This window comes from Micropterus dolomieu, linkage group LG03 (assembly GCF_021292245.1).
Source record: "Micropterus dolomieu isolate WLL.071019.BEF.003 ecotype Adirondacks linkage group LG03, ASM2129224v1, whole genome shotgun sequence".
NCBI lineage: Eukaryota > Metazoa > Chordata > Actinopteri > Centrarchiformes > Centrarchidae > Micropterus > Micropterus dolomieu.
This window is the reverse complement of record NC_060152.1, coordinates 16,017,653-16,044,102: the sequence shown is the minus strand read 5'-3', so window position 1 is coordinate 16,044,102 and position 26,450 is coordinate 16,017,653. Positions and strand designations below refer to the sequence as shown.

The 26,450-nt window shown below is 41.0% G+C and overlaps 1 protein-coding gene and 1 pseudogene across 1 annotated transcript in view; one reads left to right on the top strand and one right to left on the bottom strand.

Moving 5' to 3' along the window:
* Positions 1–5,864, bottom strand: part of LOC123968077 — a 27,171-nt pseudogene extending 21,307 nt beyond the window's left edge.
* Positions 5,251–26,450, top strand: part of fam171a1 (family with sequence similarity 171 member A1) — a 30,276-nt gene continuing 9,076 nt past the window's right edge. Inside the window, exons 1-5 of the mRNA XM_046044432.1 lie at positions 5,251–5,711; positions 13,778–14,005; positions 14,727–14,819; positions 21,099–21,257; positions 21,925–22,101. Of these exons, the coding sequence (XP_045900388.1) occupies positions 5,600–5,711; positions 13,778–14,005; positions 14,727–14,819; positions 21,099–21,257; positions 21,925–22,101 (769 nt within the window). The 5' untranslated portion in view covers positions 5,251–5,599. The remainder of the gene's footprint in view (positions 5,712–13,777; positions 14,006–14,726; positions 14,820–21,098; positions 21,258–21,924; positions 22,102–26,450) is intronic.

The following is a 26,450-nucleotide window of genomic DNA, read 5'->3' as shown; positions in this document are numbered from 1 at the left end:
CTTTTCCTGTCCCTTGTCCAAAACCTTTTGGTCTGATTTACATAATTGGCTGTCACTTAAGATTGATAATATTCCATCTTTTAATTTGTCACACATCCTCTTTTATATGGACAATGTAGATCCGCCTTCGTCTGATCTGGTGAATATGATTGTTCTCATGGGTAAATATCATATCCATTGTAGTAAGTGGAAATCTTCTAAGCCTTCCTTTTTGTGGTTCATAAATAATTTTAAGTTGTTCTTTTCATCACTGAAGAATGTTAAATCTAGTATAATTGCAAGAAAGATGTATAGAGATATATCCAAGCAATTATTGTTTTAACAATCTCCCCATATTGCTGCACCGAAATGAGACCTTATTTTGTTTTCTATAGCCTTTTTACTAACTGGTACCCCCATTCTCCTTTCTGTTTATTCATTTATTTTCATTTATTTCCTGTGTTTGTAAGACTGGTTTTTGATTTGTACCAAGTGATCTATTTTTTGTTCCCCATACGAGAGTGTTGTATGTTAATGTGTCATAACAATAAAAAAAAAGAAAAAAGAAAAAAAAAAGGTAGAAATAAGACAGTAAAAAAAAAAAAAAAACCTTCTCCTTCAGAAACCAATGGGTGACGTCACGGACACTACGTCCATTTTTATATACAGTCTATGGTTTACTGTTTACAAACTGAAACAAGTATAACTGTATTATGGTTTAAAGTATGCTTATTTCTATATGTTGTTGTTTGTTAAGTTAACAACATGTGCTGCTTCCTTCTAGGCCAGGTTACCCTTATGAAAGAGGTCTCTGATCTCAACTAGCTATTTATTTTGATTAAAAAAAATTAAAAGAAAGAAAAGAAAAGAAAATATAAGAAATAATATGCTTTTGAAAAATATATTTTAATGTTAAAATAATATGTTTTAAAAATCATACTTCTGGCAATCAGGCTGAAACATGTGGAAATTACATAAATAATTACAATATTTTGCAGTTGCCTACACAATGAAGCATGTTTGGCATAAATATATTTTTAACCCACTAAAAGTGTAATTGTTTAACAATGTACTTCCACAAAGTACACCTAAATAGTATTTACTAAGAGTTAAATAAATATATTTTCAATAAATAGACTAAAATGTAATTTTCAAATAATATCTATTGAACTTGCAGGCAATAACAAGAATACCAGTAGATAAATAACAAAGGCATTAAATCTGCTGTTTCTCCAGACCATAAGGCTCTTTCACAGTGTGCAAATGCCTCTCTTTATCAAAACTAAATTTTCAAGATTTCCTCACTTTTGTTTTAACATCAATAAATTTAACAGAAGTTGCAGGTGCACATGGTTTCTCTCCTAGGAGTGTTCCATTAAGGTATGGGGCATGCACCCTGGACAGGTCGCCAGTCCATCGCAGGGCAGAACAAAATATTTCACGTTTATTTTTAAGTGGCTTAATAACATTAAACAATCACCCCAGATCCTGGTTTTAGGCCTGTCCAGGTCTGAGTGCTCCACAGTGCAGCTGTAAATGTCCCCCTCCCTCGATGTAAATGTCAGAGTAGAGAACTGGTGGAAGGTTTGATCATCATTGGGATGAGAGCGACTGAGTGACACCCCCTCTGACACCGGATGACCATTATTGGTCCAGCTGACTTTGATGTCAGGTGGGTAGAAATGATTCACAAAGCAGGTGAGGCTGTTTTCAACTCCCAGCTGAGCTTCTTCTGCAGGTAGACGATGCTCTCGGGGGGTCTTTAGTGGGTCAGAAGATAATGAAAATCCTTCATCAGCAATTTATCAATCACGTCACTACAGAGATAAACGTAGAGGTTAACTTACCCTTTTCTTCTTGTGGATATTCTTCTTGTGCTGCCCAGATTGCAGTAAGTGATAAACAAAGGTCCTTGTTTGTCAGAGCATCTCTAAGTATATTCTGATCCACAAAGATTTTACTTGGATCAGGATTAATAATTCTGGGCACAGTGTAGACAATCTCCTCTTTTGGGAAATCCACATATAAAATCTCCTCACCATCAAACTCAAACTGTACATCAGTTGTACCAATCACAAAGCAGCCCACAAAATAGACAATTTCACAAGGAACTGAAAAAAAATACAATGGAAGTCAAGATTAATATACTGCATGTTTACAATCCTATCATTACAGCTTCTTACTAAAATGTTTTTGCTTTCTTTCAGGCATTTGTATTCTTGATATACAGGAGCACCATAATGCTTATATGTTCATACCACCCATATGTTTATGTTTCCATAAAATTATTCTTAATGTTAGAAACTAGAACTAAAGTCTAGTAAATTTAAATATCATTCTTACTTTGTGAGAAGGCACAGAAGCTGTTGAGCATCAGGATTATGAGAGCAGAGCGCTTCATATCTGAGCTGCAGATCTTCACCGTACTCACATGTTTTATCTGTTGTCGATAAGGAAATTTACAATCACATGACCAAATCAGCTGCAAAACTTGAGCAAACTATAAAAAAAAGTAAATGATTCACTTGATTTTTTTACCTTAAGTTAGTCATCATTAAATGCTATCTATATGAGCATAGTGATTATATAGAAGATTATATATAGAGAGATATAAATCTAAAACAAATCACTTTGTACAGAGGATAACTTTCCCAGCTTTTGAATGAAGATGTTAAGCCGTCTAACCTGTGTTGCAGTTAAGAAATTATCTCATCTATAAATAAACCTTTTACACATGCCAAGAAATGCACACTGTGAGGAAATTTATGAATAAGGGAAATCCCAGCTTAGTTCATGGTGTTAACTTGTTTTGATGTTCTGCAGTGTTGTTGAATTGTTCAGTGCAGTCTTCATCATAAGAGTTTCCAAGATCATAATTTTAGTTGACATGATGAGAATAAGGAAGCAAAATCCCAAACTACAAAATGTCACCAAAATTGTAGACTTTGATGTAAAAATAGTAAAAATGAAGGAGTTTTGCTAACATCATATTACCAACAAACCAATGCAATAAGGCAGTGGCTGATGGGAATTTTATAAGTTTTGGAGGTTTTGTTGTGAAGGCTTTAATATAACATAAAGCAGACTATGTATCTACAGTATTGTAGTACTGTTAATTAATTAAATTAAAATTTTAAATGGTTTAAGAACTGTACATCGTTTTAAAAACTGTAAGTTGCAATTTTTTTCCTCATTGCTATAATCTTTGAGGAAATGACCATTGTAGGCGTTTTAAATGCAACAATGATTAGAATCATGGACTAGAGCAGAAAATATGGATCTGATGCAATGCTACTATACAAGTGAGAGAGGTTATATGCAGAGACTATAGGATATATGGATGCTTCGAAACCCAATCGTCAACACTGACAAAGAAACAACTCCTAGCTCAGTGTTCTAACGAATGCAAACGGCAACTGCTATCACAACTAGAGATTGACGAAGTATGACAAATACGGCAAGGGGGAGCCAGGACGACAGGTCAGCAGGGAGATGTTATCATTATCATCCCCACACTCAGCGATTGGGTCCCAAGCCCTGATAACAACAAGCCCTTACGGCACAGAATCACTCGACATAAGGGCGTCCCCCAAGTACAACGACCAAGATTGCCAAGGCTAAGTGACAAAGTACCCTCTGAAAGTCTGCTAGAAGATGTGAATACAGCACTACATACTATCCCTACATAACCGAGACAAATGAGCTGATGTACGCCACAGCAACAGTGATCCTAGAGATGCTTGGCTATAAGATGAACACCACAAGCCACAAAGAGCATAACCCCCCCATGGAGGACAAGGCTAGAGGCCAAGATCAAAGCAACATGAAGAGAGGTTAGTCAGCTGTCAGAGCTACAGAAAGGTACAAGGAAAGGGCTACCTAAGAAATACAACAAGCTGTCGATACCTGAGGCTCTGGAGACTGCCAAACAAAGACTTACTGCTCTGGCTACCCGCCTAAAGTTCTCCACCGAACCATCCAAAGTGTATTCTCAGTGGCAGGGTAATAACACAAGATCAGATCCACCCAGGGCTAAGACTGAACAGTACTGGAACATATGGGAAAAGAGGCATCCCACAACACCAATGCTCAGTGGCTAGTGGATCTAAGAACAGATCACAGTAATCTCCCAGAACAAGATCCAGAAACCATTACAACGGCAGACATCCAAGAAAGAGTGGCAGGTATGAAGAGCTGGACAGCACCAGGCCCTGACATGATCCACACCTACTGGCTGAAGAAACTAACTGCACTCCATGAATGCCTGGCAGCACAAATGAACCAACTGCTGATGGATGGGACCCACCCAGAATGGTTAACTCAAGGACAGACAGTCCTGATCATGAAGGATCCCCAAAAGGGAACAATCCCATCCAACTACCGGCCAATAACCTGCCTCTGCACAACATGGAAGCTCCTGTCAGGCATCATAGCCGCTAAGATGAGTAGGCACGTGGCTCAATACATGGACAGGGTCCAGAAGGGAATGGGCAGTAATATCAGGGGAGCAAAGCACCAGCTACTGGTTGATAGAGCAGTCACTCGAGACTGCATGACCAGGCAGACCAATCTGTGCACCGCCTTCATAAAATTACTATTCAAAAATAAAATTTATAGCTGAATAAATCAATAAGAAGAATAAAAGTAAAGAATGTAAGTTTTAGTAGGCTATTAGTTGTACATGTGTTTTTTTTCCTAACCAACAGAAGCTTTATTTTTCTTCTTTCCACTTAAATTTAATAATTTAACTAACAATATAATATATTGATATGTTTATTTCAGTCATATTTTTAACTGCCAAAGTTTAATAAAAGGTTATTACACAAGTAAAACTATAACTGAATACTTCAATAAACAATATTAGTAGTTAAACAATTACAATGGAGTGGGAAAAAATAAAAGAAGAAATAATACCGCAATTTCCCCACTGTGAGACAAATAAAGGTTTTCTTATCTTATCTTATCTTAATACTTTTTAATTTATTTGATCAACTGTCTGGTGGTTAAGGAAACAAAAAGCTTATTATAAAGCTTTATATGTGTCATTTTAATTTCACTAATCTATGTATTTGGTTATAGTTTGGACTTGTCTGATAGCCTTTATTACAATTTGTCAGTATTGGGACTCCATATTTTAGTGTAAAATTAATAGAATGGCATTTTGTGTTTAAGAGTTTTGTGCATTGAATTTGATTTTTGACAAAACAGCAATTAAAAAGCTGTAAGAACCTTTTCCATTGGGATTGTTTGGCTGGCAGGTGGCGCCGGAGGTCCACAGATGTTAGCGGTGCTGCTTGTGGAAGAAGCCGCCTGTTGGTGCTGTTCTGGGGCATGTGGCTCAGAGGAATGAGGCAGTCTTTCTCTCTGACCCTGGCCCGTCGATGAAAAAAGCGACCGAGCGGCAAAAGGGGCTGGGGATGCACAACGGGACAGGAGAAACACGGCTTTACAGGAGAAAACCTCGGATTGTTGATGCTGCTAAACATGGAGTATCGCCTCCTTTGTGGAACAAACCAAGCGTACGCAGATGTGGCCGGTCACTGAGTTTGTAAAAGCAAAAGATTTGGTTCCTACTTTTTTTTTTTTTTTTTAACCGTTTGCGTTGAGACACACATCTGCAATGATGCGGGCTGTGGACCGGAGAAGAACCGCTGCGATTGTGCTCTGCCTTTTGGGATACCTTATCTCCAAAGCTACCACCAAAACAATACCGGAGGACACCGCCACGGAAGGTAAAAGTGTTTTAAACATTTTTATCGGCTCGCTTTGCCAAAAAAAGGCGAGTTAACTGGCTATTTTGGTAGCCAATGGTGCCGCTAGCCTGCTACGATACTGATGTGACCTAAACTTGGCTAACGTTAGCAAGTTAGCTGCAGTAAGAGAGCACGAAAACTTATCCGAAAATGGTTGCTATCCAGCCTGGTTTTATTCCCCTAAATAACATTTTTATACCAACTGTTTTTAAACCTGACGTAGTCATATCTGTGTCTAATTCTTTGTTCGTGGTAGTGACTGAAAACATGCCCTCATATTGTCCAGAAAGGTAGCAGGGGAGTCCAGCTGCTGTGATTTGTCATTTCTAGTTGGAACATTTCAGGAAACACTTTCTTTGTAAGTTATGTGTCTGTGTGGGAAGAGGGAGACCACCTGGTTCAGGTGTCCCACGGCCCAACTCCATTGACGTCCATTGATATCCAGATTATCTTCTTGATTAATCAAGTAATGAGTCAGTAAAATGTTAGAAAATACTGGAAAATGCTTGTCACAATTACTCAGAGCCTAAGTTGACATATTCAGATTGTTTATTTTGTCCAACTCACAGTCCTAAACCTCAAACTAGTCAATTTATTATCATAAAAACAGCTATGTTTACAATTAAAAAAGTGGGCACGATTGTGTTCTTTGCATTTTTTTGCTTTAAAAGTAATTTAATGTTTGCAGATTAATTTTCTGTTGATTGATAACTGATTAATCAACCAAATGATTTCAGCTCATCTTTACACATGCAAAGTTTCAAAAGCCAGCATGAATTTCAGTAATCTGTTGGCATCTCGTTCAGTCACCTACTTCAAAGCTCACTACTGTCAAAGTAACTTCTGAAGTGGAGCCACATCTGTTTTATCCATCACCTTTATCTCTCACTTATATGCACAAGCACGCGCGCGCACACACACGGGTTATGTTTTTGGCTGGCCTACCTTGGTCCTCACTACCGCTGTGTTTACAGTAGACGTATGAATGTAAACATCCAGTAAATATTTCTGTAAATCAGTCAGGGACTGAAAATGAAACACTGATTTTTCTCAATTTTCAAGTTAGTTCCTGATATTCAGATTAGTTCAGGGGTGTTTGAAGTAGTTCTGCTTTAAGGCTTTGCGCCAGGTAGCCTATTATCTGCATCATGAAAATATTCACAAGCTGTGGTAAAGAACAAGGTATAATTGCGATGATAATTCACAAGATTGTGGTGCTTTGAAGTTGTCCTGGTCTCTTTCTGCGCTCTGTTTTCTCCTTTTTTTCTCACGCTCTTTCACTGGTGTTCACTTTGCCTCAGGTTGACCTTCAGTTGTCTCCCGGGTGAGTGTGTTCAGGTCGATACTGAGGACTTCTTCTGGTCTGTCCAGCAGACAACAAGGATGAGTGGAGCCAGACAGACAATCTTTCCGTAGCTATAGATCTCACTCATATTACTGCTGCCCATAACAGGCATGGCATTGCATCTCCAGTAGACAAACATTCGCTGGAGCTGGACAAGGGCTGCCAGGAAGTAGACCAATCACATCACATTGTCACCAGTTAGCCAAGCTTGATGTCGATCACGAGATACTGGTGTGAGTGCTAACAGCAGCTCTGGGGAAGATACACACGTCATGAGAAAGGATAGTATTAAGGGAGAGCCAAAGAGCAGAACCAGTAATGGTATGAAGTACAGTATGCAGATTGGAATATTTACTGGAGTAAGATGAAGAGTCCATTTGCTCTCCAGACTTAAAGTGGACACATGATGATGTAACCCAATTGCTGGGTCCCCTGCTGAGTTAATGGGATTGACCATCGCTATCTAATCTTATTGTTAATCCAGATGAGAGAAAATAGCAGGCTGAACACCAATTTGGAAGTCTTTATTTATAATGGCAGAGCTTTAGTTCAACAAATACGAGTGTGTCTGCTTTTATTTATTTTTTAAACCATGCTTTGATTTGCCTCTTGCGTTTCCACATGTTGCATGTTGTGACACGCCATTCTTTCCCCCTTGTCCCTGTTGGTGATTCATACTTTATCTCATTAACTTTTTAGTGTGTGCCTCATTTTGTTTCTATAACATATTTAAAAGTTGTCTTTCTTTTCTTTTCCCTTTTTTTTTAGCACATTCACCACACTGAGAATCAGATGTTTGTTGTTTGTCTGAATAGTAAACAAATGGCTTCAGTCGTTGTGTTTTCTTTTGCTGTGGTTGAAGTTATTACATCCAGAAAAACAAACAACAGTCTGTTGGAGACTCAAATCCTTACAGTACATTTATTTTTGTTGTAAATATATGATAAAATACCACCAAAAAACATTTTACTATACATTTTCATTATTTAAACAACTTGCAAGTTTCAGCAATTTAAAAACTCTGTGACAAGAGCTCTTGCACTCTTGTCACATGATGTCTGGCTCCTCTCTTGCTCAGCCATGTGCTTCTGCTTGAGATGGTGAAAGAAGTCATTTGTGTTGCCCCTGTTTTTGTTGCTGTCTTACGTACAGTATTATTGTGGTTTGTTGAAGACTTTGAAACCAGACAAATTCTTCATTATTGGGTATTTTCACCAGTCCAGTGCCTTTAATTATTTAAGGGGCGTTTCGAGGTGATGAGGTAGAAAACCGTGAACAAAACGCAATGGAAATATGGCATTTATGTTTATTTCATGTATTAGAATTGAGAAAGGTTACAGTCACGTTTAAGTCACATGCTTCATGTAGCCTTTAGACAATTTGGATAGAGCTGCAACGATTAGTTGATTATGGAAAAAAAATAATTATCAACTATTTTGATAAGCGATTCATCATTTCAGTCATTTTTTTAAAGGAAAACTATCAAACATTTGCTGGCTTCATCTTCCTAAATGTAAGGATTTGCTGCTTTTCTTTGTCATTTATGATAGTAAATGAAAAGTCTGGGTTTTGGACTGTTTGTCAAAAGAAGCAATTAGAAGACGGGACTTTGTGCTCTGGAAAATTGTGATGAGCATGTTTTGATATTTTATAGACTAAATTATAAATTTTGAAAATAATTGACGGATTAATCTAAATGTAAATAATTATTAGTTGCAGCCCTAATTGGAGCTGTGACAATTAATTGATTAATTGTCAGCTATTAAATTAATTGATTAATCTGTTCAAGTAATTAAGATTTTTTCCCCTCTCATTCCAGCTTCTTAAATATGAATATATTCAGGTTTATTTACTCCTATATGACTGTAAACTGAATATATTTAGGTTGTGGACAAAACAAGACATTTGAAGACGTCATCTTTGGGAAACACTGATTGAAATTTGTGAACATTTTGACCCTTTAAGACTAAACAACCAAAAAATTTATCAACAATGAAAATAATTGTTAGTTGCAGCCCTAGTTATGATCTATTCACTAAGTTTGTATGTAGTGCACGTAGTCATATTTTGCTTTTATTGATACACCAACGTTTCTACCTCAGCCAAACTTAAGGTTAAGCAAATTAAAAATGCACATAAAAACAGGTGAATGGAAACGCACTTTGTGTTTGTTTCTTCATTATAAACAAATGTTTTTTGTTTTTTTTTCACTGACATCACGTCAAACTCCAGTAACTTGTGATAGCTACTTAGTCTAACGAGCAGTCAGCACTGCGACTGTTATAGGCTACTGGATGTTGTGTGTAAGCAAGCTTTCCACTCGTGTGCAGAAAGCATCTGTTTCTCCCTCCTGTCTGGAAGAACACCAAACCCCCTTCACACACCCAATGGAGGCCAGCCATACCATGCATTTCCAGTTTGTCACACTTCACTTTTATGGTGCAGAAATGCTTTGCCTCCTTGTAACTTCTGATGAAAACACAAAACATGCGTTAACTCAAGCTGTAGTGGGCTGAAAAACCTACACACAGTGATTCTGTCTTCCTGTATTGGGTTTATCTCTTTCTACTCTCATACAAACACACACAACCACCCTGCTGCTTTGGCTGCTGTTGCCTGGGATAATTGGTCTGAGATTGCAGCGTTGGTCAAGCAAAACTCTTTGATGCCTTTATCCCTCATATGGTACCTAATACACACAGATGAGGAGTCAATACAGTGAGGAGCAGTTATAGAGGTACTGGTTTAGCGGCAGAATTAAGGTGTTTGGTCATTCTTCAGGCATATCGTCTTCTCTCCTGCAGCAGAGATGAGACTCCTAGCTTGTTTAACAATGATGCCACAACAGAAGTGATTTATTAGATGAGGATCGGGAGGGGATTGTTGCATCTGTCAGTCTGGAGTCTCCCAGGGGAGTCACTTTTAAAGTGAGCACAGCTGGTACTCCTTACAACATATCACTGGGAGTGGGGCAGGAAGTGAGGTCATGATCTCCACCAAATCTTAACGCAATAGAGAGTTTCTGTCAATGGGAAACCTAGTCTTCTTTTTGTTTTCCAATCCTCTGTTGTGACGGTGCAAATGTAATACAGGGGGGTGAAGTGAAGGGTCAGAAAGCAGCCACAGAGCAGACCTTAACACCAGACCTCTCGGAGTAATGATGTGTTTGGTTTGAGATTAACACGTTGCTCTGCCAAACCTCGTCACCCACAAAGCACCACATAACTTCCACCCATGCAGAGGTATCATTTGGTGCAGTGCTCTGCTTTTAGGGGGAGCCAGCCTGCACTCAGGCTGAACTCTTACCAGATTTGTCAGTGGTTCCTCTGTGACCGCAGGATCCCTGAGTGTAGGGGGGAGGGGGATTTGTCTAGCCAGGGGTTATATATGTGTTAGCGTGTGTGTGTGTGTCACGGAGAGGGTGGGGTTACAAGAACGAGTTACTACAAAATTCATTTGCAGTCGGTACTGGGGGAGGTGGGCTTGTTTAGGTCAGGGAAGAGGAGAGGGAGTGAACCTTTCAGCCTTAATTGAAAGGTCACCATGGATCAGCCAGCAGCCAATGATCAAACGGGGTTTACGTTTTTGTGTGTGCAAAGACAGAGTGAGAAAGCCGTGCGATTATGTTGAAATTTAATTATAGTGTTTTTGTACCAAGTTTGTTTTTATCATACCTTTGGGATGTAAAGCCAAAACCGACCTTTCGTTTGTTATAAAATGAACCTCACAGTGTTTCAGCTGGCTCTCTGCAGAGTAGCACATAGGTAGGTGTGTGTGTGTGTGTCTCTCAATACATTGTTTGAAGTTACATTTCTTAAGTTCTGTACTTTAGTACAATTTGAGGTATTTCTGCCACTGACACAAATCAGGCAAATATTGTACTTTTTACAACTACATTTAAACTTAAGTTACTTTGCAGATTTAGATTAATAATACAAAATAAACCTATTATATAAATTATTATAGGTTAACTGACCACTTGTCAATGCTACCCAATCCAGCTATTTGAGTCAGTTTTGGGCCGATATCCGATACTTTGCTATTATCTCACCTGTCTCACCGATGAATGTTAGTAACAAGTACTTAGCCTCTAAAAAGTGCAACAGCACTTCCTGTGATTCCAGTTGTCACAGAATATGTAACATCAGGTCTGAACTCTCCTGTTCCTCTTTTGAGGTTTTTCGATTCGAAAAATCACCAGCACTGCTGCCATGGCGTGTTAATTGTTTTGCTACATTTTCAAAACACGAAAGAGCAGCACAGATTAGGGTTGGGTATCATTTAAACTTTTACGATACCAGTACCAAAACCAGTACCCTTAAAGTTATCCCGATACCAATAGAGTACTTCATTCGCTACCTTGCATAAAATGCCACCTATGGCTACCAATGGTGAGAGCAACTTATCTTTTTGTCCCGCTGGAATTGAGCCCTGAATTACACGTTAGTCAATTTAAAAATAAATTTTGCAAGTCAAGAAAGTTGCAGTTTGTCATAAAATAGTAAAGTTACATTTAGTTTTGACTGAAAACCGTTCAGTGAACTACATCTCTCGTCTCGCACAATGTACGTCACCAACATGTTAGCGCGGTAATGCTAGCTAACGTTCATTGCTTGATTGCTAATAGCTAGATAACTAGCTATTAGCAGTCTAGCTAGATAGCTATGTTCCACGCAAAAATATATCTCACCTCATGTGTTTAATCCAACGACTCCTGGTCCTTTATCCCATCATCTTCTCATGTAAGTTTTTTGACGTTGGCTTCAGTAACATTAGCTTCAGTCATTGATAGAAACAGTTACAATGTCACATACGCGACTTTTGGGTTTGTGGTCTTTGCAGTTATGTATTTTCACAGTCTTGTATCTCAACAGTTTTACCAGAAATTGCTATTTTAAATTGAGAAATATATGTCTAATTCAGGTCACAATTCAAATGGGATCAAAATATTTGTTGTCCCTTGCCATTGACTACCGTACAATATTTTTCCGAAATAAGTTCCCATGGTGGTCTACTGGAAGGGGAGGGACTTAGACTCTCTATTAGGTCATCCTCACTGGTAGTATTAGCCCATAAGGAGAAAGACTACAGCTTGGGAGTTTTTTTAATATTTGAATGAGAGAGGTGAGTAAAATAGTTTAGTGACCAAATAAGTTGTGGGAAACAAATTAAAGGTATATTTCTGATTCGTGTGTTGAAAGTAAGCAACGGAAAATTATTTTGTCAACTTTCAATCAATAAACTGAATTGAAAGATCTCCCGAGTGCTTTTCCTTTATCGGTGAGTCGCAAACCTCCTCCAAAAACCACCGTAACAAGTATAAAATGAGTAAAGAGTCTGTTTAACCAAGTCTCTTAACTACACTAAAGACTCACAAACAAAGTAAAGAGAGGCTGCACGTCCAGCCGTTCAAACCAACTACACCTGAAGCAGCTGCAGCTGCAGACGGAGGCTCCGTAAGTAAAATCAGCTGATCTCTGCTGCGCCATAAAAGCGTTTTATTGATGTGATGGAATGCAGCGATCAATCAGTGACAAGTGATGTGAATAGCAAATAAAAATGTACAGAGAAGTGTTAAATGATACCAGAAGATGAAACCAACCGAAAGCCAAGCTTGTGGTGATAAACTTGCAACAGTGACGAACATGCCTGAGACCACAGCTGAAGGTGGTTGTTAAAATCATTCATAGACTTGGCCCGTGCAGGCCTTTTTTTAAATTTTTTATACAGTTTATGGTGCAGGCACTTAAGGAAAAAAAAGGCGTGCTCTTCTCTTTCTTTCAGTGTGTTGCTTGTGTGTTTGGCTGCAAACAAAACCATACAAACAGTAATTTTTTGCCGCGATCTGGTCACAAAAAGTATTGATTGCAGTACTGGTTTGACTGGAGACTTTTTGATTCTACTCGACACTGGGCTGTTTTGGTCGATACTGTAAAGGTATTGAGTAGCGACATCCATCCCTAGCACAGATGGACGTCGCGAGTGGATGACATGTCTCTTTTTGCATGTTTTTTCTATAGGGCTATATCTAATGATTATTTTCATTATGAAATAATCTTCTGATAATTTTCTCGATTAATCACTTTGTCTTAAAAATGTCAGCAAACAGTGAAAAATGCTGGCAGCCCCTGGTGATGAACTGAATGCATTGTTCGACCAACAGTCCAAAACACAAACATATTCAGTTTACTATCCTATAAATAGAAATCAGTCTGAAACAGGATACGACCAATATTTCATCAGACCCATCTCGCACCTTGTGTCATGCAATGACCTTGTACGACTGTTGTTGTCCTCCAGCCTGTAGGCGCCGTTAGTGTGAGCCTCTCTTCAATCAACAGTGTGTACTTTTTTTTTACAGTTGTTTTTCCCGTCTGGTCCATGGCTTATTTGAGAGAGGGAAATGGTCCATTGTTTTAGAGGGGAAGTGCCATTGGCAGAAGTCCAGGAAATGGTCAGAAGGCTGTGTCTTTGCAATGCATGTGGAACGCCATCTCTGTGGATTGGAGGCAAAGGGCCTGGCACTGAAACAAACCCCAGTTAAAGAGATTGACTGTCTTTCACACAGCTGTAATTATAACACCACTGTGTTTGTGTCTGTATATCACTCCCTGTTATGGTTGAGTTTCCTGCAGTCTCTTCACACCAACACTCAGGTATATATATACCCGGCTCAGTAAACACTCTTGTTTGTTCACAGAGGTGACTCTGAAGGTTCACCTGAGCGATGCCAGCACTCACCAGCCCCTGGGAGGAGCCGCCATACAGCTCTTCGCCAACCACACTTCTGTAACCACAGAAACCTCATCAGCTGATGGCAACACCTACCTGCGCTTCCCCTACCGCCTTGGGACACCGTTGGTCGTCACCGCAACCAAACAGGGATATGTGCCAAACTCTGTGCCCTGGAGTCCCTCTAGATTACCTGGTAGGTGTGTGTATTTGTTTGTGTGTGTGTGTGGTGTTTATGTATTTTTTGATTTCACAGTAATTGTCTGTTTCCCATGCCAATAAAGCCCCATTGAATTGAATTAAGATTTTAGGACTAACACAGAGTGTTGGCTTGCAGGTTATTGATCAGTTAAATGTGTCTGTTAGTGTGAAATGGAAATAGTGTGAGTTTGTGCCAGGTGTGTGAGCAAATGATGAGTGGAGTGCTCCATTACTAATTTATTACAATAGATGCCAAAACCCAGCAAGGGGGCTGCTTAAGCTTCCCTTTCACTAACACACACTCGCACACAAAATACCTCCCAAGAGGCTGCAGTACTGTGTGTGTGTGTGTGTGTGTGTGTGTGTGTGTGTGTGTTGTGGCAGGGAGCTGGACTGGGGAGAGAAGGGTATTATGAGCCAACGGAATGGCGGCCAATTGGATTATCACGCTTACCAGCTCTGAACAATGGAGGAGTGAAAGGAAGGAAGGAAAGAGGAAAGAATTGCAGTTTGCTGTGTCAGACTTGTGTCTTGTACAACAGACAGGAGGAAAGCAGGACTATTAAAAATGTATAAAGATGGTTTAATGACTTGTTATGTCCGAAAGTGATCAGTAAAGTGGCCAGGTAGGTTGCAGTTTGCTTCTTATCTGATTGTGAATTTATTCAGCCAGTTAATGTAGTGTGTATACTTGTGTGGTTTTATTTGTGTTCCAGTATTTTCATCCATCAGCCTGGACCTGCTACCCGAAAGAGCTGCTACTCTGATGGTGTATGAAGATGTTGTGGAGATCGTTTCAGGCCTACAAGGTAAAAGCGTGTGTATGGATATTTTTTTGTCTATGTCTTTCTTTGTACAGCTCATTGTTTTTCCACCCAAAAAAACACCCAAATATTTTTAAAAGTAGGAGATTGGTTTAAAGCAGTGGTCGGCAATAGGCAGCCCGCCAGCAATAATATCTGCTTTGATAGCAGGAAAAAAAAAATATATATATAAATTGATAACGGCTGGTGCTGAAATGTCAACTACAGTTACTCTCACAATCACTTCCTCTTAAGTGATATGAAAATAAAAGCGCAAGAACGTCTTTTGCAGCGATGCTTCATGTCGAGTTTATTAAGAGCTTTTACTTTGAAGAGTTCTGAAGGACATTCAAAAGAGTCTCTGGCTTGCTTGACACACCTCTGAAAAAGCCGTCACTAAACGTGATCGGATTCCTCTGAATTTTCTCAGGGAAATGAAAATAAGTGTCCATAGGTTTATGAATGCGGATCAAACGCTGGAACACACACACATCACTGCAGCTTTATTGTGAGCATGTTCAAAAGTGTCCTTTTATTTAATTTGTTTAACAAGGGAGAAAAAAATTATCTGCAGTAAGTTGGAATCGATCTTACAACCAACATACATGCACAAGATTTGAAATAATTTGACTTTATTCTGGCCCGCCATATAACAGCTTGAAAAACATTTGCCCGATGCCAGCCTTATTTGCAGACCCCTGGTTTAAAGTCTCACCAGTTTTTAAAACAATCTCTCCACAAGGGCAATTAGTAGCTGTACTGGAGCTTTTGATCATTTCACGCTTTGTCTTCCTCAGCAGATGTAGTTGAGCTTGAACTTAAATTCTAACAAAAATGAAGCTAACGTTGGTGAGAGGGCTTTTAAAATGGATATTTAAACAATTAATCTACAATCCGACGACAACTGGGCAAATTCTGTCTGCCGAGGAAGGTCGTGTCATGCGATGGATAGCTTTAGAAGAACTACTAAAGGATCTCGTGGTGAGATTGTTTTGCTAAATCCTTTTCATGAGCAAGAATAAACTTTCATTCTCAATTTTCACCCAGATTTCCACGTATCCAAAAGTTTTGTGTTTTCAGCTGCAAGAACACGTTGATCACTATAGTTCACAGTAAACTGATCAGTATAAACAATAGGTTATATATATATATATATATATATATATATTCAATAGAACACATTACTAAGCTGCTGACTGTGTTTTTGTGCAAAAATGTCAGCAAGTATACAAAAACCCAAGTTTTTGTATATTTGATTTTCACTCATTTAAATAACAAAAATAAACACTGATAAATTCACATATTTGTCTTTGATGAAAATAATTAACATAACCACTACGTTAAATGGCCTACTGTTGAGTAAGGTCTGATAGAAGAGACAATGAAAAATTCACCCTTCTCCACCACACACACACAGACACAGACACACACACAAATAATAAATCATGAGACTGTCTTTGTTAGGCTGCCTCTTTGTTAAGGTGTGTGTAATTGTATTAGATAAGGCTTTCTCACTCAGGCAGAATCAATATAGTCTCTTTGTCTGCTGTGTCCTTTGTGTGTCTGTGAATGACAAGGGAGTAATTTAATGTGTCAGCTGTGTTGTCTGACTAAAAAAAAAAACTTCACAGATACATAAATATACAGACACCATTATCATGTAAACCTCTGAAGTACTCACTGCCCACAGCACGTGCCCGAGTGGAGCCTATTTTCTGCCCTCTGTCCGACACACTCTGTCATGATGTTATGAACTTGGGCGCCCAGGGGAGTGATAAACCTTGGCATGTGGCACGAGGAAAGAGAATAAAAGAGGGGGAAGAGGAGGAAGAGGATACAGTATGTGCTGGAAAGTGGGGTTGTGGGTGGGGCAGTTGGAGAGAAAGGGGGATGGGCAGAGCGGTGTCCAACAGAAGGAGGAACAGATGAGGTGAGAAAAGTGGAGGGAAAAAAGACGAGAGGAATTGAGGAAGGGAGCACACAAAGAGCAGAAACAGGGTCATTTCCTTTCACAAAACAGAGCCGCAGACGGGAAATACCACACCTGAATTTCAAGAACAAGCCTGAAAGTTAAAAGATGCACACACTGCAGCGCCAAAATTGTCGAGTGCAGCTAGAAACACAGCGAACACTCGTATACAGCTGCGGCCGTGTGTCACTGCTTAGGAATGTGCACTCAGTCGTACCACTGTGACATCACCTTGCAGAGTCCAGCTACATGCAGCTTTTTTTTAATAGTTTGTTGCACTTAATCTATAATTTGTTAATAGCAGGCAGAGACTGGATTGGTGGCAGCAGTGGGGAGAAATGAAAAGGGAACGATTAATTGCGCAGCAAAATATCAGAGAGAAGCATCACACTGGCCGAGAGAAGAAGTCAAGCCAGGCATTATCTCTACTGGATCGATCTGGAGCTACCTCCATTATGCCCAATTTGATGGCTGAATTTATAAATAGGCATTAGGTGAAGACCAGGAGTAGAAAATTGCCTTGTAAAACATCCCTAAACAACATCAGTGTGCGGGATGGACTTGCTGTCAGGTGAAAACCTCATAACTTAATATTTTTCCTTTTACTTTAATAGGACAACTGAAGTAGAAAAACTAGTAGTTTTAATTGATCTCTGTTTTGTTTGCCTTACAACTATGACATGTATATTTTACATTTTTATATACATAACCAGCCCACAAACACACTGGGTTAATATACACTTGTGTGATATTCCCCTGCATTTTACTACGCATTTTGTATGAGCATTTGACAACTTTGGGTTACATAACGTAATCCCTGGTTCTTTGATAACAGAGTGAGGTGCTTCACTATGGGAATCGCCTCAGCGTGACCAACTATGGAAGCTCCAATGACACGTCAGTGGGACAGCCGCTGGCGGGACACTGGCTTGCCTTTGTGGGGGACAGCCCAAGACACAAACAGATGATCATCTTTCCTAAATCCAGCTGTCCTACTTACATACACCTGCAGAGTCCGCACTGGGCACAATGTGTTAAGTCTCTCCTCCTCCACTGATGCAAATTGAGGGGGATGGAAAGCCACAAGCTCCACTGTGGGACACCTGTAGGCTGACTCCACCACCTTAGGTACAAAGGCTGGATTGGGCCACAGGCAGGCCTTTGTGAGCCCAGGAGCAAACTACAGGCAGGACGGGATGACAGACAAGGCCTGCAAGTCACTCACCCGCTTCGCTGTGGTTAGGGGCCAACAGTAAATTTTCAGTGAAACAAATTTCATACCCCCACCGCCTGTATAGGCTCAAATGGGTGATGAGAGAGGGCATCCAACACAAGTGACAGATCCCACAGAGGAACCAGAGGCCTGGAGACGGGGAGTTTGCGACGTTCACCCTTCATAAAGCAACAGACCAAAAGATGCTGCCCCACTGGCTTATCCCCAAATCCCACATGGCAAGCTGAGATGGCCGCCAGATACACCTTAACTTTAGAAAAGGCCCTCCCCTTGTCCACCAGGTCTTGTAGGAAGCACAACACATCAACCACAGATCACTGAAAATGAATGGAGCGTCTCAAGGCGGAGGAGTGGAGGAGGCTCTTACACTCTGAATGGTGTCAATGACCTGTCCAGGTAGGCCAGCAGCATTCAGATTCAACCTTTCACTGGCCAAGCCCAGAGTGCTACGCGGTCTGGATGGGGGTGGTAGATTTCCCCATGCGCCTGGGACAGAAGATCCCTGCGTATGGGGAGAGGCCAGGGCTCGTCTGCCAGAAGCTGGATTTTCTCTGCGACCCAATGCTTGGATGGCCACCGTGGCGCCACCAGGATCCAGTGACCACCCCTGCTCTCTGACTGACCAGGGTGGGGGAGATTAGGCTGAGAGGGGCAAATGCATAGAGCAGCACTCTCGGCCATGGGCGAGGCAAAGAGATCTATGGCTGCCCAGCTGAATCTCTGCCAAATTTGATCCACCAGTTGCGTGTGGAGAGTCCATTCTCCATGCAATGGGTTCCCCCGCAACAGGAGATCTGCCCCACTGTTCAAAACTTGTGGCACATGTGTTGCTCGAAGGGACAGGAGTCTGGTGCTGCTCCATAATATCACCCTTCGGGCTAACCTGTGTAACTGTAGTGAGCACGTGCTGCCCTGACGGTTGATGTACGACACCACAGTGGAGTTGTCTGTTTTCACATGGACATGGCGATCCTGGAGAAAGTTCAGAAAATGTTTCAATGCAAGGAATACTGCCCACAGTTCCAATACATTTATGTGAGCCCGAGCCAGCTTCGGGCCCCAAACGCCATTCGCAGCCCTGCCCGACATGGTCGCCCCCCCAACCCAACTGGGAGGCATCCGTTGTCATGGTTACCCTGGCCGACACCGCCCCCTGCAGGACACCTGTTGCGAGAGCCGCCACACACACGGGTGTTATTTTCACCCAGCGGCTGATGTGATGGCATGGACACAGCCGTAATGCAGCCACCCAACGTTGAAAATCCCTCATCATTAGTAGCCCCTGATGTACAATCGAAATCACAGAAGCCATGAGGCCGAGCAGGCGCAGGCACAATCTGAACGAGACATTTCCCAGCCTGAAGAGGTACAGACAATGTGTGAGAGATGCCAGCCACCTCTCTGATAGCGCGATGCGATAAGAGAGGGAGTTTATGTTGAGACCCAGATATTTTGTACATTGTACGGGTTCCACTCGGCTTTTTACCCTGTTTACATTGAACCCGAGATCCCTGAGGTGAGCTACCACCGTAGCGGAATCCCTGACCGCCTGCTCCCACGAGCATGAACATCAGTTAATCGTCTAAGTACGAGAATATTCTGATGCTGCTGTTCCTTAACGGAGACAGCGCTGCCTCCACACACTTGCTGAACACCCTTGGTGCTAATGACAGCCCGAATGGGATGGCTTGGTATTCGTAAGAGCTGACCTGATGAGCAAACCTGAGAAATTTTCTGTGTGCTGGATAAATGTCGATGTGAAAATATGTCAGAGAGATCGATTGTTACAAACCAATCTCCCGGACGGATAGAACGGCAGAGCACTTGTGTGTTAACATCCTGAATGTGTATTTTCGTAGGTGTTTGTTTAACACACAGAGATCTAAAATGGGCCGAAGTGATGAGCTTCCTTTCTTTGGAATGAGAAAGTAACGGGAGTAAAACCCTTGTTGGTCCTCCTCTGCCGGTATGGCTCTGATCGCCCGCCATATGGCGGCCCGCCATAGTCTAATTTGCTCCGCCATAGTTTCAAAATGAACCGAAAATATTTTTTACACATCTCTTAATTAGGGCCCGAGCACGACCGTGTGAGGTCCCTATTGAATTTGCTAAGATTATATTTTTCTTTTTTCTGCAAAGTAAGCTCCATTTTGGGGACCTTAGACCTTAGAAAAAATTAGCCCCTCGTCCACGTTCAACCTACATGCACGAAATTTTCTGGGGACATGTATCATATCAAGACGCACAAAAAAGCCTCAAGATCCCATACCCTAAAGTCAACAGGAAGTCGGCCATTTTGAATTTTACGGCCATTTTTGGATGATTTACACACTTCGTACTTTAACGAACTCCTCCTAGGGATTTAGTCGGATCGACGTCAGATTTCTGCTGTGCCTTCTAAAGGCATTGACGATGAAAAGTTGTGCTATTTGCGAGTTTTCATCAATGGGCGTGTCTATGGCGTCGATGATTCGCCATGAAACAGGAAGTTGTTGTAACTTCAGTGTACATGCTCACATCTGGACCAAAGTGTACATGTAGGATGAGAGTCCCGCCCTGAACACATGTACAACATGTGTTGTACAACATGTGTTCCGGAGCGTGCGAGCTTACAGTAGTGCGTCCATCCACAAAAGGCTGTAAAAATCAAAATGGCCGACTTCCTGTTGGGTTTAGGATATGGGTTCTTGAGGCTTTTTTGTGCGTCTGGACATGATACATGTCCCCAGAAAATTTCGTGCATGTAGGTTGAACGTGGACGAGGGGCTAATTTTTTCCAATTTTCTAGGTGGCGCTAACGAGCCATTTTGCCATGCCCATGCGCGAAATACATAAAATACGAAATTTTTCACCACTTCTGACATGTGTGCAAAGTTTGAGTTTTCGGGTATGTTTAGGCCCCCAAAATTGAGCTTACTTTGCAGAAAAAAGAAAAAAAGAAATAATGTACAGTTTCAATAGGGACCTCGCACGGTTCGTGTTCGGGCCCTAACTATAAAAAGTCAGAGAAATGCCCAAAAAAATCTTTAACAACACTAGAAATACATTCAACCTGACGTCTGTCTGTCTGTCACTCCCCAAGGTTTGAGGCATCAGCCCAGTGTTCATTTCCAGCGCAGAGCTCTGAGTCTTCCTTCCAACACATCCTACGCCAACCTAACTGCGTTGCTCACCGTGGCCAGCACCCCCTCACACATCCAGTACTTTCCCCACCTGCAGGTCCTCAGCAGCAACGGCACAGGTGAGGCTCAGACTGGCCGATGGTAACAGCACAAAAGAGTTTTAAGACTCGACTGTGGAAATAGGGCAGAGGATAGGAAGAGTCGGGGCGACAGCGGGAGAAGGCTGCTGAGAGGGGGTGGGGAGTGAAGAGAAGGAGTATATCAGAGACTGTACCCTGGAGAGGCTTTTCTGTCTGACCTCCTGAAACACAATAACCCCTGTGTGTGTGTGTGTGTGTGTGTGTGTGTGCGCGCGCTCTCTTGTCTATCACAACCCCGTGCCCGCACGCTTTCAGGCGGTCTCATCCACTTCTTGATGTATGTGTGTTGTATGAATTTGTGTCCTCCCTTCCTCCTTCAGCTTGAATACCCCTCAAAAGGTCCCCCTCCCCACAGTATGTACCTTCTCCCTCCAGGCAGCACAAGCATACTTGAGCTTTGACAGTTTCCACCCTCAGCCTCTGTTTTTTCACTCTCTACCCTGCTTCCTTCTTTCCTGTCTTTTCCTTGTTTTCTTTCCTGTCTGTCTTTCCCCTGACAAGTCTCCTTTTATCTGTTTTTTTTTTTTTTTATGTTGTGCCCCCCCCCCCACTGCTTTCACTGCTCCCCTTCCTTTTGCACCTTATTGTCACTGCCTTTCCTTTTTGCTGTGTTTTTCTCTCTTACACTCTCCTGTTTCTCTCACAGGGACCAAGAAGAGGTTCGAGTTGACTCCTGTAGCAGCTATCTCCGTTCACTTATTGGCCAGCGACGGAGTGGAGCTGCAGGTGAATGAGCCAATCACGGTTTCCGTCCCCCTGCCGGCTGACAGTGGCCTGAAGGAAAATGATCACATCCCTGCTTGGAGATTTGACCCGCGCTTGGGTATGTACTGACAGAAACACGTTTTTAACTTTCTAAGCATAAGGTGTTCTCTCGTTTAAATATCTGTGTTTGTATCATCCACTATTTTTTCTGATAAATAACCGACATCTTTTAATAGTGCAGTGCTGTAATATATTTACTTAAATGTAGATGAGAGCTACTACAAACCAAATGCATATTCAAACAGTGCTGCCACTTGTGACACTGTGTCAGAGCAATGAATGAGGCGGGGCCACATTTCATCTGCAAATCAAAACATAAGTACTGCTTCACATCATAAGATTGGACCAAGGATGCATAATCTTCTGGAGCTCAGTTAAATCCTAAACTGAACTAAACAATAGCAAAGGGCTTTGTAGTGCTGGCTCCTACAGTTGAGCACCTTCAGGCCTCTCAGGACCCACCGATTTATTTCAGCAATCCTAAATCTGTGTGTCAGACGTCCCGCACTGTGACACACCCAGTTCTTCTTGGACAGGCTGAACTGAAAGATAATGATTAGGTCATCAGTTGAGTCAGACGTGTCTGCGCTACAAAACATCCTTGTCTATGTACATTAGTGTCACATTTCCAGATCTACTGTATCTCCACATTACATTTGTGCCGTGCCAGTGCAGGAGAAAGGTCTGTCTGGGTTATTTGATGTAGAGTGGAAACATTTAGTCAAATAATTGTCTAGTAGTGAAATGGAATAATCTGCAGCAATTGGCCATTAGGGGGCAGAAGAAACAAGCTTTAAGTTGACTTGTTAGCAAACAGTTCGGTGTTTAAATGTCCGGCAGGAACAGAGCAAAATTAGCCTTCATTAGGAGTTGTGTTTAATCCTCTCAGAAAGCTCTTAATTTAGCTTAAAAACTTTTACGTAGGAGTCTTCACTTAAGAGCGATCAGTGACTGATCTGAGAGCAACTCTGAGAAAGGAAAAGACAAAAACTTTCATCTTAGTGAGGAGGTGGGGTTGACCCCGTTGCTATGTATGACACAATCTTTTGAAGACTGTGATTGGTTGGTTGTCCAAGAAGGAAAAAAAAGAATTCTAAGGCTTGACTTTGGAAATTACATGCGTAATATTTCCTATTTGACCGTTCACACACACACACACACACACACACACACACACACACACACACACACACACACACACACTATATATTCAGATTCACTTTATTAGCCATTTGCAGTATAAAACCACATTGGAAAAGAATATGCAAGAAGCTCAAAGTGCAATGTCACCACATAAAAAACCTAAAAGACATAACATAAAACAGACAAGCAATTGCCACATAAAACTCAGTAATAAAACACTATTCAATAAAATCCATCCATAAGATATAAAGTGCCTAATTTAAAGTGCTTTGTTTAAAGTGATCACAGCTTGGAGGAAAAAAACTGTTGAAATGGCGATCGGTAGAACGTTTGACAGAGCGATACCTTCTCCCTGAGGGAAGCATCTCAAAGAAGGCCCCTGCAGGATGGCCTAAAGCATCATTAGCAAGTTTTAAAGCTTGATTCAAAAGTCTAGCTTTATATGTAACCTCCAGGAGCGGCAGAGTACAGCCAGTGATCCTGCTGGCTGAGCGAACCACTTTGTTCAAAGACTTCTTCTCTTTCAATGTGAGATTACCAAACCACACAGTAATACAACTAGTCAGGACACCCTCAATTACACAATAGTAAAAGTTCAAAAGAATCTTAGTATTTTGAGTGAACTCTCGAAGCCTACGTAAAAAGAAGAGGCGCTGTCTCGCTTTCTTAGCAATATTAGTCGTATTAGAGCTCCAGTTCAAATCATGCGAAAGAGTCACACCTAAAGATTCACATTTCTCAGTAATCTGCGCATCGGAATCATGGATAGTAATAGGCACATGATTCCTATTGTGACAAAAATCAATAATAAGTTCACATGCTTTTGAAGTGTTCAAAAGCAAGTTATTTTCCTTGCTCCATTGAACAACATTCTCCACCTCCTCGCGATAATGAGATTTATCGTTTGAACTAATCATAGTTGTATCATCGGCATATTTGATTATCACATTATTAGCATTGGATGCTTCAAGGTTATGAGTATACAATGTGAACAATAGGGGGATCAAGATACACCCCTGCGGTGAACCAGTGCTAACATACAACTCATCTGAAATACAACCATTGATTTTGACCTTTTGTGGTCGACAAGTGAGAAAATTAAAAATCCATTCACAAATGGCATCATTGAGTCCAAGACATTTCAATTTGTGAGAGAGCTTTGTTGGGACCATTGAATTAAAAGCCGAACTGTAGTCTATAAATGGCATTCTAGCATATGATTTATGTACATCTAGATGCTTGTAGACAGAGTTCAAAGCAAAAGAAATGGCGTCCTCGACACTTCTGTTTTTCCTATATGCAAATTGTAGTGGGTCCACAGACACAGGGATTTGATCTTTAATAAAGTCCAACACCAACCGCTCAAAGGTTTTCATCAGGACAGATGTGAGGGCCACTGGCCGATAGTCATTCAGGCTCGTCACAGGTGTCTTTTTTGGCACTGGAATTATAATTGATCTTTGAAAGCTAACTGGAACAGTGCACCCCGCAAGTGACATGTTGAAAAGATCAGTCAGAACAGGACTAAGTTGCTCAGAGCACAATTTAAGGACACGAGGAGGAATACAGTCCGGTCCAGGTGCCTTCTTGACTTCGTCCTGGACAAAATCCTCTGAACGTCCTCCTGAATGATGGTAAAGCTCATTACAAGCAGGAAAAAATAACAGGTTCAACATTTCCAATTTCAAAACGACAATAAAACTCGTTTAATTTGTTTGGCAAGGATAGATCATCATTAGTAATGGGTCCTCCTTTAGGTTTCCAAGCGGTGATAGAATTTAACCCTTGCCACATACATCGTGGGTCCGCCTCCATGAAATGTCCCTCTATCTTAGCTCCATAGGCTCGTTTAGCAGCTTTAATTGCCCGCTCCAAAGAATATCTGGACAACTTGTAAGCAGCAGCTTTACCTGATTTAAAAGCCACGGCCCGCTGTTGTATTTTCCTATTCACATCACCCGTTGTACCACGAGTTCTGACTAGCATACTGTTTTATTACCTTTTTTGGAACACAGCAATCAATGCAAAAGTCAATGTACCCAGTCACTGCATCACAATACTCATCCAAATTATCTGAATGGAACACAGACCAGTCAGTAGCATCAAAGCATCCTTGTAGTTTCTCTTCACTCTCCTTCGTCCAGCACTGAACAATACATGACGAAGGTTTTGATTGTTTATGTGTATATAAATCCTGTTTTTATTTACCATGCTGTTAATTTCCTATAAGGTATTTGATTGGCTTAGAATGATAAAAAATTGTTCCACTCTTTCCAATTACACTGATTGGTGACATGTCTATTTAAGTGGTGTTTAGTGAATGTTGGTTTTAATGTATCAAACATGGAATCAAAACCAAGAAGGGCGAGAAAGCCCAACTGGACAGAGGAACAGTGTTTACTGTTAGCCCAGTTAGTGGATGAACACAAAGCCATTCTAAAAGGAAAATTCAGGCTGGGTGTCACAGCAAGGGGCAAGAAGCAGACGTGGGAGCGTATAACACAAACTATTAGCACACCAGGGAAGCCTGCTATATTCATAAATAAGTTTAAATAAGTTTTTTGAGCCTGCAAGGTGGGAATGTCCAGTGGAAACGGAATGAACTGCGACACAATAAGAGGTTCTGAAAGTGCTGTATTTTGCTGATGCATTGTTGCATTTTCCCAGTTGCCAAATATCGTAATGTAGTGATTACTTTCATTTCTGGCGCTATGGCATTCCTGCACTGTGTCGGAGATGTTAGCATGTCTCTAATAAGATCAGTCACAAACATGATCACTGCACGATCTAATCTATAGCGTCTGATTAACTCACTGTCATCCATTGTCTGCAACACATTCCTTCTCCCTCTTCGTCTTTCTGCCATTTTCTCGTCTACTAAAGAAACTCTTAAGCCTCTTAAAAGTCCTCGTCCGTGCTCCTAACAATTTTGACCGTAAGACCTCTTTTAAGGGTTAAGATGCTTTCTGAATTACTTTTGTCTTTACTAGGATTGTTTTCTTTAATTTTAAGAGTAAACGCCCACATTTCTAAGAATTTTCTTAGAATTTTGTCACTAGGAGCTACTCTTTGCATTAAGATTTTTTATGAATACGGGCCCTGGCTCTTTAGCTGCTAAATGTTCCACTTTGTTCACCAGCTGAGCTGAACTGAAAGACGATGAAACCTTCCGTAGAGCTGAGGGCAAATGTGGAGTCGGGGTATAGTTCTTTGTGGGTATGTCACTACTAAAAGCGACCCCTTTATTATAGGAAGGAAAAGGAA